Source organism: Cariama cristata, unplaced genomic scaffold (genome assembly GCF_000690535.1).
Source record: "Cariama cristata isolate BGI_N322 unplaced genomic scaffold, ASM69053v1 scaffold3314, whole genome shotgun sequence".
NCBI classification, from domain to species: Eukaryota; Metazoa; Chordata; class Aves; order Cariamiformes; family Cariamidae; genus Cariama; species Cariama cristata.
This window is the reverse complement of record NW_009614521.1, coordinates 40,507-57,123: the sequence shown is the minus strand read 5'-3', so window position 1 is coordinate 57,123 and position 16,617 is coordinate 40,507. Positions and strand designations below refer to the sequence as shown.

General features: G+C 37.0%; 1 protein-coding gene across 1 annotated transcript in view; it reads right to left on the bottom strand.

Annotated features, from left to right (window-relative positions):
• Positions 1-16,617, bottom strand: part of TLE1 (transducin-like enhancer of split 1 (E(sp1) homolog, Drosophila)) — a gene marked incomplete at its 5' end in the record, with an annotated part of 67,176 nt that overhangs the window by 11,397 nt on the left and 39,162 nt on the right. Inside the window, 6 exons of the mRNA XM_009699449.1 lie at positions 1,607-1,683; positions 3,107-3,297; positions 4,010-4,154; positions 4,970-5,122; positions 6,627-6,680; positions 9,406-9,522. Coding sequence (XP_009697751.1) covers positions 1,607-1,683; positions 3,107-3,297; positions 4,010-4,154; positions 4,970-5,122; positions 6,627-6,680; positions 9,406-9,522 — 737 coding nt within the window. The remainder of the gene's footprint in view (positions 1-1,606; positions 1,684-3,106; positions 3,298-4,009; positions 4,155-4,969; positions 5,123-6,626; positions 6,681-9,405; positions 9,523-16,617) is intronic.

The window sequence follows — 16,617 nt, the reverse complement described above, 5'->3', positions numbered from 1 at the left end:
ATGAGTCTGACCCTTAATAAAAGAATGTTTTGAGAACAAAGCCTGTTCCTTACTGTACTAAATTTATGTACACCACGCTCTGATACATAACACCAACTCACCGAGCCCTCACTTCAGTAATTTCATCAACATACCACCAATCTTTCTTTAAGTAAATCCAAGATTTAACAGGTTTCTCAGACTGCCGACAGATAGCTAAGTCTGTTCTCAGAAGCATTGTGGATAACAACGAAAACACATTGAGGATGGCTTTCCTAATCCAAGTCTGTTGCTTTCCTAGTGTTACAAAAAAGAGTAGAATACTTTTTTTTCCCCTCTAATCAGGTATACTTTTCAGTATGTTTGCATGACTGACATTACAACATATCACTAGCTATTAACAGGAGTTCAAAATGAGGGTAAACAGAAATATGTATGTACAGAACTTTCACCACAGTGTGTCTTATTACTTAGAAAATATCCTAAAAGTAATAATTTCTGAATTTTTCCTGAAGCTGCAAAAGTTAAACCATGATAGATTGGTAAAGAAGATAGTATGTAACAGGAACACCCAGCATTACTACTGCAAAGTGTTAAGTGAGTTTAAAAATTACATCAGTACCTAGATAGAGAGAAACTACTCTAACTGCAACTCGCTGTTGAAAGACACAACTGAATGCCAAGTGTGAAGGGACAAAGAACAGATTCTAACAGAATGCAGAAAAACACTGTTCTCTCTGCCTCACTCTCTCCAAGAAAACAGATTAGTCAAATTTGCAGTCTATGCTTTGTTTGTACCTGCATAGACTAGTTGTCCAGAAATACTTTAAAAATAATCACATTTTTTATGAAGTCATACACGTTCATGACTCTCTTGCACATCGATAAGCTCAGTCTCAGCAGCGTACCAAAGCCAAATTTGACGTGTGCTGTTTTGGTGAATTTATTGTATCATAACATTAATAAGCTACAGCATCACAAAAGTATTTTATTTAACCACCTCTTAATCAACAATTAACACTTTTAAATAAACAGAACCTGTTGTGAGAGTTATTCTACATCTATTCACAACCTACTGCACAACTGCTTCATCATCCTTTTGCTCTCCAGCTGCACAGTTACACAAATGTTTTAAAGAGCTTGCTTTGCTACAGAAGGTGTGCATCAGTTGCTAAAGTAATTGCTTCAGATACCCACTGTAATCAACAGTTGCAGACTCTCATGCCTGGTAAAACAGGTGCCAGACAAGGAGTCTGCAAGTCTGCACTACACATTTATGCTCAGTATAGTACAAAGTTTAATTTCAATATGTTTTTCTCACACATTTCACCACTGTCTACCAGTTTGTACTCCCCTTAACTTCCCCCAGAAAGGAGGAAATAAAAAAAAATCTTGAAGTATACCTTTAACACTTTTTCCTAGGAAATAAGTATATGCACACCTGTTTTGGCATATGACAACTACCATTTGAGAATTTATATGCTTCGTCTCTTACCAGAAGAAGTCTGAAACAATCTCTTGGGAACAACCAGTCACTACCTCCTTTGAAATTCTTGTTCACTGACACAAGATAACTCTATTCTCTCTAGATATTGCAGATGTTACCAAAATGTTAAAAGTTACTTACGGTTTTCCCCCAGGAATCCCTGCTAGGTTTGGAGGGATTCCAGGTACTCTCATGTGAGGAGGAGGATCAAACCCAACCTGACAATGAAAAAATCAATTAATCTTACACTTGCAATTTCTCATTCTGCAAGCCCCTTTTCCTCGCGCCCCAGATCTTATAGCATTTAACTAATATATGACTTTTACCCACAGCATTAGATAAGCGCAGGTCCCTTCATAGACGGGGAAAAACAAGACATTTTCCCTAGGCATGCTTCTGCTAGAAGTATCCATACATGAATAGAAAACAAACAATGTAGATCATGTATTCACACCACTGAGTGTAACACAAACACCCCTGTGTTAGCACTGAGCTAGCCCTGGAATTAAGAGTTCATGGTGTGTCAGCTGGTAGCCAGGGCAGCGCTCCTCAGCAGTGCGACAGCCAGTGTGTACCCCTGCAGGCATGGCGCTGTGCTGGAAAGCAGCTTCAGGCCCCAGCTCAGATCTCTGCTTGGCTCCACACTGCACTGTGTGGGCACATCAGCTGAGAGATCTCTCATGGAGCTACACCGCAGGGTGCAGACAAATTTATCTACAGCTTAAATATACTATGCTCTCTTTAGAGACTGCAATTACACTAAACTTTTATGTCCTGAATAAATACGTACATCAAATAATCCAAACAGAAATTCTGGACCAAACAAACTTAGTTTTAATTCTGAACATCGTAGCTGAGTTAAAATTATTATTCCTTTAAGGAGCGCATATGCTATTTAGAATTTCCACATTTTCACATAAAAGTCCTCTTTACCAGTTTGAAAAAAGTAGCTGTATCTGCCATAATGAGAAGATGACAAGCTTAAGTACAATCTTGCAAATTTACAAGTAGGTAGTTTGTCTATACATAAAGCTGCCATCAAGTTCGTGTTTGCAGAATCAGGCCGCTCAGTTATTCTGCTTGACAGCAGCTATAACTATGATGGTCCATTTACTTGCTACATCCACAAGAGCAACTATTCTTAATACATCTTATCACAGAGCTCCAAGATATATACCAACGAACTTCTCATGTCGATTTCCACAAAAAACAAAATACAAGGACAGAGATGTAGATAAAAAGACTTCCACATGCTTCAAGATTAATTTGGTATGTCTGTACGGAACACAAACGTAATTCAGCAAGAGAAAAGCAGATGTCCACAGCACCAATGAAATACTTTGTAGCTACCAAAATACCTTTTCATTTAAAGCACAAAATATTTTTTTTGCATTTATTAATCAGTCAAACCTCTGATGAAGGTGAAGAAAAAAGGAAACATCCATAAATACACCGAGATTCTTTGTTTTCAAGGTGCAAATTTGTTTCTCCAGCCACGCAGCAAAGTGAAATACACAGTGAAGCTGTCAAGCCCCTGGCACTGTTATAACTCGGGAATTCTACACTGCTAAATGAAGCATGTACCTCTTCTCAGTGAATCACAACTCACACGACTTAGATTGCATGCAACGTATGGCCTACCATAGGAGATCTTCCATAGGCAACCACAGCAGCTGCAGCAGCAGCAGCACTCATCTGGGGTGACATATTGTGCAGACTGGCATAGGCTGCCCCTGGACTGGTTAACTCTCCATTCATGCCAGCATGAGGTACCATTCCAAATGGAGCAGGGTACGGTCCTGGTACTGCCAAGGGTGTCCGCAAACCTGCAGCTACAGAATAATGAAATCAAGTATTTTTATGTGTATATTCCTGCATACAGGGAAGAAAATAGCCCTTTTTTCCCCCCTACAATACCTAACCTTCCACTCTTGCATAGACACACTGCCAAGAAACATTGCCATAATTTGTCAGTACCACCATCTCTTTTCACTCAGTGTAAATATGACCTACTGAAGTCTGAACTTGCTGATTACTTCTAACAATCTCTTCTAGCATTACCTATTTCCATTTATATAATATTTCCCTATTTACATTAATCTCTTCTTTGCCAAATTAAGCAGTAAAGCTGACAGACATGGTTTACACAACTCACATCTGAAGCAACTGCGCTGTACCAGCCTGAATAGCAAAAGTAAACTTCCCCCCACATTTGTCAAGATTTACACTGCAGCAAATATTAGTAGACTCAAAGAGCTGGAGAAGAGATTGCATTCAGAGTAAGTACCAGAAACTTCTGAGAAGTCTTTTTATATTACATTCAGTCTCTGGATTATTTGCAAAAATGATAAACTCAAAAGTAAACAAAGAAGGCTGAGAGATAGAAAGGTATTCAAACTCTTGATAATCCAAACATCTGCTTCTCATCAAGCCCTCTCTTGATATCAACAACAAAACAATACATTTAGTTAATATTCACACAGAACTACATACATAAAATAAATTAATTCTGGAACTATAAAATATCATGAAGTAATGCATTACCAGCTTGGTTAACCAGAGGGTCCATTGTTGAAGGCTTGCCAAGGCCTGGACGAAGTCCTGGAGTTGCACTAGTGCCTGGGGTTGGCACATCACTTCGAGGAGTTGGTGTGCTGGATTTCAGAACAGGCGTGCTGGCTTTTTCATGCTGGTATCATTAAACAAATTAAATGAGTATTATTTTTAATCTAGGCCATATTATACAATTTATCACAACAGCAGCTGGGATGCTGGGCACCTACTACCTAGTCCCTCAGCCAGTTTTCATAAATCCGTGCAATGCTGACAACATTAACTTGTGAGAGAGAAATGCTGACCTTTTTGATTTCTGCCAAAATTGAAATAAGAAACGAAACATAAAGTTATTTTTCTGTCTTCTATTGGCACAAAAAAAAATGGCTAGGATTTTTTTTTCAGGACAATACAGTAAGCAACATCAAGTTATTTTAGCTTGAAATCATTACTGTGTCTATTATTGGACACAGCAAATCTAAGTACAAAAACAAAATACCACCATAGTTGCTAGTATCAAAAAAGTATGACACAAAAGCTACAGAGAATCTGATCAAATTATTAGTGATACTGCAGGAAAAGTTTTCAAAGAGTAACAGCTTATTTAGAAGAGTTTAACAAAAGCCTGGAGAACTTCTTAGTGACTATATACAGACAATGTTAACCATAAGCTATTGCTCAAGAAAAAAACAAACAATGCTTAAGGAACTCCTCTACTTTGTAATAAATTTTAACTCATTTGACAGAAACGTAGGAAGTACAAAAAATCAAAATGATGCAGAAAATATTGCTAAGGAGGAAAACTGCATAATACCATGGAAAAACAGTAATCTATTTCAGCTTCAAATGTTTAAAGCCATATACGTTCTGTCACAAGTAGCTGCAGGAGAATGGAGAGTCAGACTTTACAGGAAAGAAAAACATTTATCCGGACAACAGACTGCTACCCACCAGACTCATTTCTTTGGATTTGAGGGAAGTGGAACTTCCTGAAGAGGCTGTAGATGCTGGACTGCTAGAGGCATCCTTCTTCAGCAGGCGGGTTTTATCTATACCATTTTCACGTGGTGAATGAGCAGGACTTGCCCTTGGGGAAGAAGGATCCTAAAACAAAGGGAAGGGAAGAACACAAAACCATGTCATTGGTTGGTACACAAACACCATTAAGGAGCTATCGGAAAAGAACTAGAAGAATTTAAGCAGTAAGTTCAAAAGACAAGACATTTTATTATCTCTATTGAAAAAAAGCTGAAATCCCTTCATCAATTTAGAGACATAAGAGACATAAGTAAGTTCATATAAGTTCAAGCAATCTGGTTTTATTTTACACTACATGTAATCATAAACTATGCAAGCTGCATGCTTGGAAAATCTAACGATACCTAAGTACAAACTAAGGTAAGCGCGTATGACACATGATAACAGCAAGAAAGACCAACTGTAACTACAGTAAGTTTACACTGTTTTTTCCATGTATGTTCTCCATACGCTGCTAGTGACAAAAAACATTTCAATAATCTCTTTTAGGGCATACAAACCTTGCCCATCTTTATCTTCAGAAGAAGAGATAGACACAGGCCTCATATGCCATAATATCTGTCACTTCTTTCTAAATCCCATCTGCATTGCCTTGCCACTTAAATCTACAGGAAAAACTGAAATCACCTCTCAGATGATTACCTTTCTCTCTTCCAGAGGCACTTCATGCATTTACTTTAACCTGAAATAGCCAGCCCAGCAAGCTACAATGACATCAGAGCTCTGCAGGTTCTCCATGCTCCTCTAGCTCATGAGAACAGTAGCAGGAAGGAAGCAGTCCTCACAAGAGGTCACTAAGTCTACTGATCAATTACTGAGGTGTTTAATTGTAAGTAGGACTTCTGAAAGAATTACTGAAATCCCTAGTTGGATACCTATTTTTCTACTTGGCTGACATCATTCGGGCACTTGGAGCTGCTGAAGACACTTCTCTTCAGTCAGCTTCTCTCCCTGTGCTTTTCACACTGCAGAAGAACCTCCCTACCATACTCAGGTTTCCTAAATCTCTGTTGTATGAAATAAGGGATGAAGAAAAGGGAAGACCCAACCCTTCACCTTGATGCCACCACCAAATCTCTGCCCTGAAGAAAAGAAATGGCTACAACCTCTGGAAAATTTTGTGAACTGACTGACTTCATTCTAAAAACCAAACATTTCTGGAAAATGCTGTCTTTAATGTAGGACATTAAAATACTAGTAAAGGTACCAAAAATGTTTTTAATAATACTGCTACTATTAAATACAAGGTTAGGTGTTGTCTTCCTTTCTCATCTGAAGACAGTAGTTTGAAAACCTCAGCCCTCTCACCACAACTCTCTCCACTACACAGTAGCTGTGAAGCGTCAGAATGTAACTGCGGAGGGAAGAAACCTGGACAAAGAAGCAGAAGGAAAAGCCAAGAAGGTAACCAGATAAAGCTCAGAGGAAGACATAGTAACTGCAGTGCTAACAAAAAGAAGTGAATATTTTAACATATCCACATAGAGGATGCTTTTTCCTCTAACATCTAAATGCACTTTTTCTTCAACCTTTGGGCAAACGTCAAGACTACAAAAATGAAAAAAGTTACCTCATTGGATACATCTACAACCAAGTTATCGTCACTCTTGTCCCCATCACTGTCCTATTAAAAATAAATAAATATAGTGTTCATTCCATTAGTACATTAAGAGCCCAGAGAGAAAGACTACGCATCTACTCATTTTTTGGTTTTCCTAAACAAAAAGCAAACAGCCTTTCATTAACTTATTAGCAATAGGAAAAACAAGGAAAACAGGAACACAACACCTTATTTCTGCTTCAATAATAAAACCCAAATAAAGTAGAACCAGTTCAAAGGTGGTGGTCTCACCATCAGTGCAAGATGGTCCAAACCCCCTCCTTATTACCATCATAAACAGTGTTATCACTAATCCTAAAAGAAAAACTCATTCTGTTCATATGCTAATCTTACATGTTAATCTTATGCAAATTAGTGGTTGTGCATACCTAAAAAAACCCAACAGATCTCAGAAAACTGGAGCTTTTTGGCATTTATTTTATGAATCAACTTCCTCAAAGTGATAGGACAATTCTTCTTTTCCAGAAAGGAAGGTTTTGAAATTGAAAGTTCTGTGGAAGAAAAAGCTTCTGAAATGCCAAGGCATTTCAACATTTCTGCCTAACAAAACCAAAATACTTTGACATTCCTAAATAGAAATGTTTTATTGTGGCTTGTCAAGCTGCATTTTGATTGTTTCACATAAATCTGTGTTCACCTGAGCTGCTTTAGTGCCTCACAATATTTGTTACTCAAGTGCCTTCTGGTCCCCATCTCCAGAATGGGCTGGGATGCCCTAGTAGACACATTCTATGATACACAACAGTCTAGTGATTTCCACAGTGAACCATGGTGGTTCAACCAGAAGGTGAGTCTTGTCTCAAAAACAAACAAAAACCTAAACATCAAGTGGATGATAAAGCTTAAAATTTTCGTGTGAGCAAGTTTGACATTTCCAATAAAAATAGCTTTAGTTTAAAAGTTTCTAGGCAAATAAATCAGACATACAAGATTGCTCACACTGTCCCCCATCTCTTGCTTTCAAAGTTTCTGGGCTATCACACTTAAAGTAAAGCACCAGTTCCTTCCTCTCACTTCAGGCCACAAATTTAAAACAAAAGCTAACAAAAAAACCCAAAACAAACAAACAAAAAAATCAACACCAACAGATAGTTTCAACTCTTCCCTTCTGCTTAAGCAGCTGAATATTGCTCCAAGAAATACCGCAAACATATTAGGGACCCAAGAGTGCCACTGAAGACAGAATGGTGGCTCTATTTACCACTCAGGAAGCTTTCCAAACAAAAGCTGCAAAAGGAGAAGGAACAGGAAAGCTTCAGCCCCTGTTATCTGCCACCTCTTGAAAAGTATGAAGCACACAGAAGGCAAGAATAGGTTAGAACACATTTGAGCACGTGGGAGCACAGTAGGTGGGACACTTGTTCAAGAGAAATACTGTCCCCGAGGAGGGCAAAAATAGCTGCCAAGCAATGATAAAGCACACTCCACTGGCTGTCATCTAGAGAAACAGAAATTTACTGGGACTCTGAAAGGCATCTCGTATAGGTACTATTAATATCAAAAGATTCTGCTCACTAACAAATCCACAGGTTGAAACTATACAGGCGTTAACATGAAAATTAGAAGTCAAAAAGAAAAAAAAAATTGCATTTTGCATCTTATTTCCAAAAGCAACAATTCCTACAACTCGTTTATCTTCCTTCTGACAAAAGCAGTACTTCCTTGTCCCTACAAGGGCCTCATCAGAAATGAGCTCAAAATTGGCAGCTCTGTGTTTGCAAATTCAGGGAACCTTGAAAAAGAAAGATCTTCTTCCAGATTAGAACAAATCTGGAACTTTCAAATATCCTTGTTTTGCTCATTTCTTTATTTTGATGCTGTCTTTATCCACAAAATCAATTTCAAGAGAACAGGAAACAGAACCACACATTTAAAATGTAGATTAAAACAAACTGCTTCTACAGTGCAATAATATCCTTCCCATTTCTTCCCAGCAGAAATACAAGAAAAACAAGCAAGTTAAGCTTTTTCTTCCTTTTGTTTTATACCAAATGTAGCTTAAAAATGCTTAATCTTCAAATATTTGAATTGATAAATGCTCATAGAATATCAAACCCTCGAAGTTGATGGAGTAACATGGGGGAGTTTGCCAAACTCTTCTGAGCATTTAGAATTGAAGTTGAAAGCCTATGTGAACTTTCTGAGGTTCACCTTTGCCACACTGCTGTATTGAAGTGTCTCTTTGAAATGAAGCAGCAAGCAAGCTAGTCAAAATGCAGTACACAAACTATGAACTTTTTCTATTTCAGTTTGCTTTCTGCTGAAACTGCCATATTAATCAAAAGCAAACTTTAGTAGGTTGGTACAGCCTCACAATATATACAATTTGCAATGGTAATTATTACTCAACATGGTAACACTAGTATCAGAAAAAGGTACTAACCCCCACACCCAAACCTACAAAATCCTCCATTGCAAACAAACCTGCAGGTTTTAGAGCAGTCCAGAAAGTATCTCTTGCTTAAACTCTGAGAAATGTCGCAGAACACTTGTGAATCCCAAACAGCTATTCCTAGCTCGTTGAGGAGTATTGCTTGACAATAGCCCAAACTATTGCATCATTACTCTTCCCACAACACGAATAATGGTCTCCCTGGCACATATATTCATGTACTACTACATCAGCCATAGGAAACACATTGCCTTGTTCTTCACAGCTCTTTTACTTCTCATACAGGCACAGTATGTGTAAATAAATCAATCATTTCTTTGACACAGAGTTGCTTACATAGTGGCTGGAATCCTTATCATCCACCTTTCTCTTTTTGATGTCATTGGTATATTCAGGGCCATTCCTGCGTTTATCTGTGCTTCGCAGACTGTCCGGGACCAAAAGAGAATTACTCTGTAAAGACAAAAAACAAAGTCAATCAAAAATTCCTTTCAAGATTCCTTCATATATGCTTAAAAACTCAAATTGGATGTGATAGATGCTTTAGAAATGTGATACCTACATAGTCATTTAATTTAATTCAACTCAAAGTCCTCCAGGCAAACATGTACAGCTTCACGCATCCTAAGAAGCTTGACTTTTCATTGTTCAACTTATCAAAAGTTTAGTTCGCTTGTCAGTCACCATCTATTTAACTAATTAATTCAACCGAATTTATTGTTTAGGAAAAGCAGACTCGCTGTTTATTTATGAGCAGCTAACAATGATTTTTGTTTCTTTTTTTTATATAGAGATCCCATATAATAAAAGAAACTTAATAAACATAACCTGATTGATTGCTTACTTCTAGTCCATCATAAATAGATGAGGCTTTGGTATGTCTACACATGCAGGTATCGACAGATATATGACAACCTGCCTTTAACTCTTAAAATAACAAATATTTACCAAATAAGGTTATGCATTAATCAATTGTTAGCTGCGGTAAAGTCCAATTGAATGTCTTCAACAAATGTATTGCAAACAAAGATCAAATATTTTTACTTCCAGCATAACATTCACTACTAGTGTGAAATTAAGGCTAAAGTGCTGTTTAATCAGACTTGATCTGAAAAACTGAGGCCAACACACACACACAAAAGACAAAAGCAAAGACTAATCTTTTCCTCAAACTACAAGGACTACTTTCATTCATGCTAAGTTATGCTAAGTACAAACTGTTGACCCAAAGAGAAAGGCATTTTAGACATTTTTCAGTCACATGACAATTTGACATGCTTGCGATTCCCATCTCCATCTCCGTTCCAGCTAAAGCATTAAAACGTGTTACAATGAGTTCCTTTAAGTGCAGGATTAGCATATGCAAGAGGGCAATTTGTTCAGTGATGTGTTAATGCTGTGAACAATACTGAATGAGTTGAGAAAAAAATCTCCTTTCACAAAGACCTGGTAAGCCTAGTTCTGAAAAGACAAGTACATGCTCACATAAATAAATATATGCTCCCGTAAATATATAAGTAAATACATATTTACGTGCATATATATCCCTCACAAGAGAAAAGCCCAATACCGACATATATACTATGACATAAGTGTAAGCCCTCAGAGGAAATACTTAGACCTTCCCGAGAGCAATAGATAGTTACTCTTAATATATCATAGACATATACTAATAGTCAGTCATCTGTACACTGAATGGCTTCCCCTTTAAAGCCTGAGGACATCCCAGTACTTTTGCTCAGACATTAATTTTTAGTCCCAAGGAGAAGGGAAACAAAACAGGGTACATAAGGCAATCTGAATCCAGTTTTTCTTACTTCAGAAGCTGCACTGTAAAGCCAACTCTAAGCTCTTTTATTCATGACTATTCAAGCTAAACAAATGCCAACGGGCTTACATAGAGCATACAGGAGTGTCTAATGAAATTCAGTATAAAGAAGCTCAAAATAATGTCTTTACTGCAATGTTTTGCAGCTAGAAGGTGGGCTTGTTGGATCACTGAACTAATTGCCTTGACAAATACAGTCTGAATTTAACTCCTCATCTCCTCCCAGATGCATACAAACTTAGGGATTCAGTAGTTTGAAAAATATTAAAACCCATCTTCAATATTTTAATATTGAATCCATCATGTCTATAGGAGTAGAAGCATCTTAAGAAGCAAGCTGTCAATTCAAACTTGACCACAGATTTGAGTACTGCAAATGCCTTTTCCTAAGGAAGAAAGTCTCTTAGCAATGAGATATTTCCTTTACAAATTTTTTTTTTTTTTAAAAAATCTATTTTACTACTCAAGAATTTAGAATAAAACAATGAAGGCAAATGTAGTACAGTGAATAAACTCAGTTTCTCATTTTAAATCACCAAAATTAAGCATGAATAATGGAAGGATGGCAAAAGGGCAGCAGCTGGGAAAAATCTAGCAACTCTGCTATTTGAAGTTACTACATAGAAGAGTAGGGAAGAACTTGCAAATTTTGGCATTAAATATGTGTAATTAGAACAGCTGATATTTTTTTCTGGTTTAATGTAAACTCTACCTACACAATGCTGACGATACTTTGTACAGTTTGTCTTGTAAAATTTCAATACTGTGAAACTTACCTAGGAACTCCTAGGTATACCTAGCTCCCACTGTGTCCTAAATGCCAAATAAAGATTATTAGATTTGATTTTTCCTCAAAAGACCGATGGCTTACTTATCACTAACATATAATTATAACAATAGTCTACAGTCCTCACAAGCCTGTTCTGTAAACATCTCCCTTATGGTCATATTTATACTGCCTTTCTCTAACTTACCACATTCATTTAAAGCACTGTTCTCTCGAATCAAAACATCCTTGCTAGAAGCTGTAGTAGAGCAGTTTATTTCACAATAGCTATACTGGCAGTTGCAAATAAGATCATGTTGTTACTCTGGCAAAATTTACCAGTAAACTTAATTAAAAAGTTACTGTTTTGTTTCCCTTAGGAGTACAAAGAATTGTGTTGTACAAGAATTGTGACTAAAATCAGGTAAAGAATAACTTTTGATGAAAAAATAGCTTGCTACTGTAACCTACTACCATAATTCAAACGACCAATTGTGTGATATTCAACAATATGAAAATATGCATCTTTTTCAGTAATGCATATGGTAGATCCAGAACACTGAGGTAACAAAGGAAATAAGTGAAAATACAAACAAGAACTGGGAAAGAGATGGTCATATAAGCCTTAGGCTACTGACATCTCTTACCAACATAATGTTAAGGTTCAGGGAGCAGTGAGGACAGCCTACTAAAAGCCACATTTCCTCATTTCAGCTGTGGTGGAGTTTATATTTGCTTTATGTTCACTATCAAGCATAGGGCCAGCTAGGAGACAGGAGCAACAGCCTCACAATGAGAGAGTTCTCCTTATCTTATCTTTAAAAAAAAAAAATAAAAATCTGTTTAGTTCTTCTACCAGGCCTGCTAACATCTGGCTTATTTTTCAAAAGCAGAACAAGCATTTTCATTTTAGCTATAATTTCTTCCAATAGTGCTACAGAAATTTTCAGTTGGGATTGATCTTCAGTAATAATCAGTTTGTACAAAAAGGGTAAAAAGATATATACATGCATAGTTGATTTCCTAAAGAGAAACTGCATGACACCAGTTTTCATTTTGTCTTAATTGCAACAGATGAGACACATAATTGAGGATAATCCTTGCTTTCATACTAGGAGTTCAATTTATTAGGGATTACCAACACAACAGCTGTAAATCATGAATCTCAGATCAGAACAAATGATCAAAATCAATTTTATGTAAATGTTTTCTTTTTCTTCCTATAACTCAAAATTTATTCACTTGAATCCCTTTTCTTCAAGTAAGTCCTGAAAGAAGAAAAAAGCCTAGAGCAGTTCCGTTTCCTGTCAGTTACTAGACTGCGTAAGGACTGTGTAACAGGCAACTTGGGATCCTAAAGCCACTTTGCTGCCAGCAAAAGTTAAACACTGAAACCACCAGCAGCAAATGTGTGAAAAAAAAAATCCAGTCATGATGGACAGAGAGAAGGCAGATTCCCTATTAGGAATATAACGCACATTATTCAAATGCACTTTGACTGCCGTGCCATTCCCCATAGGAACCACTTCCAAACCACAAGTATGTGTGCCAGAGGTACAGGCTGCAAGCCCACAGTATCTCATTTAGACCCAGTTGTAATACAGCACAGACAATTCACTAGAACACAGAGAACTGATAATTACCTTTATGCTGATCATTACAGCAATTAAATAACCGTATTTACATCACATCTGTGCTTGTGGTTCAACTACACCTGGTCCCAATTAAGATCTTCTCTAGTGCAAGGCTCTTTGTCCCTCCCACTCCCCTTTCTCTCAAAGACAGACTGACCTGCTCCGTGCTTGGCCATTCAGTAACTTGTTGTACATCCAAACCAACTGCACCCACCTGTCATTACAGCCAGTTATTACTCCTGACAACCTGCATTTGCCCATATCAATAAGCAAGTTTGCTGTGTTTATTTAACCACTACACTGGACCTGTGCTGCTGCACCACACACAAGTGCTATCTGCAGATATCCATATGTAGACAGGAACAAATGAAATCCCTGTTGAGGAGGCAAAACAGGATCCAGTCTAACACCTACAACCAAAACATCACTTGCCCAGCAGTCCCAATGCCCATTGTCAGGACTCGCTGATAGGAATACAGTGGACATTGGAAGAGGGACTAGCACTTAACCATCCCCCCTGCAAGGCACAAGAAGATTGCAAAGTTATTCAACTCAAGAAACATTAACTTCTGTTTGTTGAATACGTTTCTTACAAACACATACTTCAACAACCAAAACGTTGATTTCTAAAGTCAATAGGTTTTGTTTTAAATTACCAGTGATGGAAAGCTACTGACTTCACCCTCTTTTCACCCAGCATTTTAAGTTATATTTAGACTAGCATGATCATATTAGGAACAAGGGAATCTAGAAGGCTACATGGATTTGAATCACTCTCCATATTGATTCAATAATCGGGAGATATTAACAGAGAACAAGGCTTCTTTTGATTTCAGTATTTTCGAGCTAAAGTTCATCAGAATCAGGGTATGCATAAAAATTTACACCAGACCACCCCAATCCTCTTGTCCTTTGTCATCAGCTTCATGCCGCTCTGTATCAGCTACAAACTGAACTTCAGCACAGCATCCCATAGCTCTTCTGTGTGAGCAACTCCTGCTGATGCTAATTTGTGGTTTGCATCCATAAAGACTGTAATATGACTTATTTTTAAGTTGACAGAGCCAATAAAAAATAAAGATAACTGATTAAAGAAATCCAAGTTTTTCAATTACAAGCTATATAATGGGATACATTCTTCACAAAGGTCAAGAAGCATACATATGCTATACTGAAGAGTATCCTGTCTTTTCATAACACCTTTTATGATTCCTGCCCTATTTAAAAGAAATAAAACACAAACCAAAACCAGTTTGCATATAACATCAACCAAAAAGTAACATTCAATTGTGCCTGCCTCCTTCCTCCAAGACTGGGAGGTGAAGAATAGGACCAAAAGCTACAGACACAGAATATTTTTCTGCTGTAAGAAAAGAGCATTTGCTTTACAAAACAATAGCAACACTTATGCTTAACAATGAAAGCAAAAAAATTTCTTGGAAAATTTATGAGTACTTCCTAAGTCTCAGAAAACAAGCCTAATGTTTTTCATGAGGACAAAAGATAAACACCAACCTTCATGCAAATCCCAAGCACATAATGAAGTCAGATTTCACTGTCTACAAATTATTAGTGATACAATAGAGAGCTTCAGAACATTTGCATTTCTATGCTGTCCAAACAGGATACTGGAATAGTGGGAAGACAAATGATAAATGAACACCTAAGACAAGTTTGAAAAATGTTGCTAGTATGTTCCCTAGAGAAAAAAACGTGGACACAGTTCTTTCATATTGATGACTCCCAAAACTTTATTAAGCTCCAGCTGCAAAACTTGCTTGCTTTGCCTAGCTCATTACCTGCAGACAGACTGTGTCACAATAGTAGGGATGTCTGCATTCCCACAACAGTTTTGGATGGCTAGAGCTACACCAGCCAATACTCACCAGCCATTATCCATGTTACCCTATAATTTCATTTTGACCAAATAATTTTAGCAGTTCCTGTATGAAATATGCTGTTATTACTAACTTGAAGGTTATATATTTCACAAACTTGCATTTACAAAGAACTTCCCTCCATTTTACTTCCTGAAACCTTAACTATTATAAAAAAAGAACGTAGACCTTGCCTTTTAGATAGAACAAAAGTGGGTAAAATGGACACTGATCACACTCAAGAATAATGAAATCACTACATCTTTATATTCCTTTACAAATACATGAATCTCACTGCATTATGAAGTATTTCTAACATGTAATACAGAAAAACTGCTTATTTGCCTAAGGAGACTATAAAAAAATAAAACCAGATCTCATTTTAAAATTAATATGCTCAAATAATATGCCACAACATGCTTTAACTCAAAGCTATGTCAAAAAAACTCAGTTTAAAACCACATAGGCAAGCAGTAAATTGTAATCTTTCAAACTTGCACATTTAAAGCTGTCAGCTTCTACCAATGATACTGGAAGGTCACATTAGGCGTATTTGATGGAAATCATACTGTAGAACTGCACAGTAATACAAATATCATGGTTGATTTCGGTAACGAACAGACAGTATGGGTTTTGGTGTCTTGGATGATGAAAACAAGCCTTTGTCAGGTTTTCTGGTAGCACCATTACACTTAGAATATTACTCTGAAAATCAAATTGATCTTACCTTGGTAACCCACATGTTATAAAGTAATTTGCAAAATAAGAGCCTACTGCTTAGTTGGAACCACATGTTATAATTAAACAGACCTGCAAGTATGGCTTGTGTACTTGTGATCAATTTTCTATTATCTTTAAAAATATATTTTAAGTTAAAAAGAAACCCATTAGAAATATAAGATAATTAGAGAATTTAAAAGAGTAAATCATTCCCAGCTGATAATTTCAGCCACAGATTTGAATTTGACTATCACTTGAATTACGAATCTTTCACTGAAGATACCATTTACTGTTAAGCATCTGATTTTAAACTCAAAAACTCTTTAGCAAAGTACATGATGGACAGGGCAGGTGAGGATGGGAAGACAGCAAGGACAGGAAACGTAACAACCAAAGCAAAATGCGAAGCCATCACTCACATATGTGCACATGTGTGTGCACACAGACACACACTCCAAACGTCCTTCTTTAGCTCTTAAGAAAAGTTGTTGCAATTGACTAGCAATACTCAAAGAAATATGTCCCACTAAAAGAAATATGTCCTCAATAAGCCTGAGGTTTCACGAAGACCCAGCTTAAAATTATTTCCACAGTTACACTGTCATTAATAACATCAAGAAAGTTGAAACAAATGCTTCTTTCGTATTCATCTAGAAATAAAGAAGACTGCCACAAAAGATATGCAGATAGTTTCCAGCAAATAATTGTCAATCCCTAGTATAA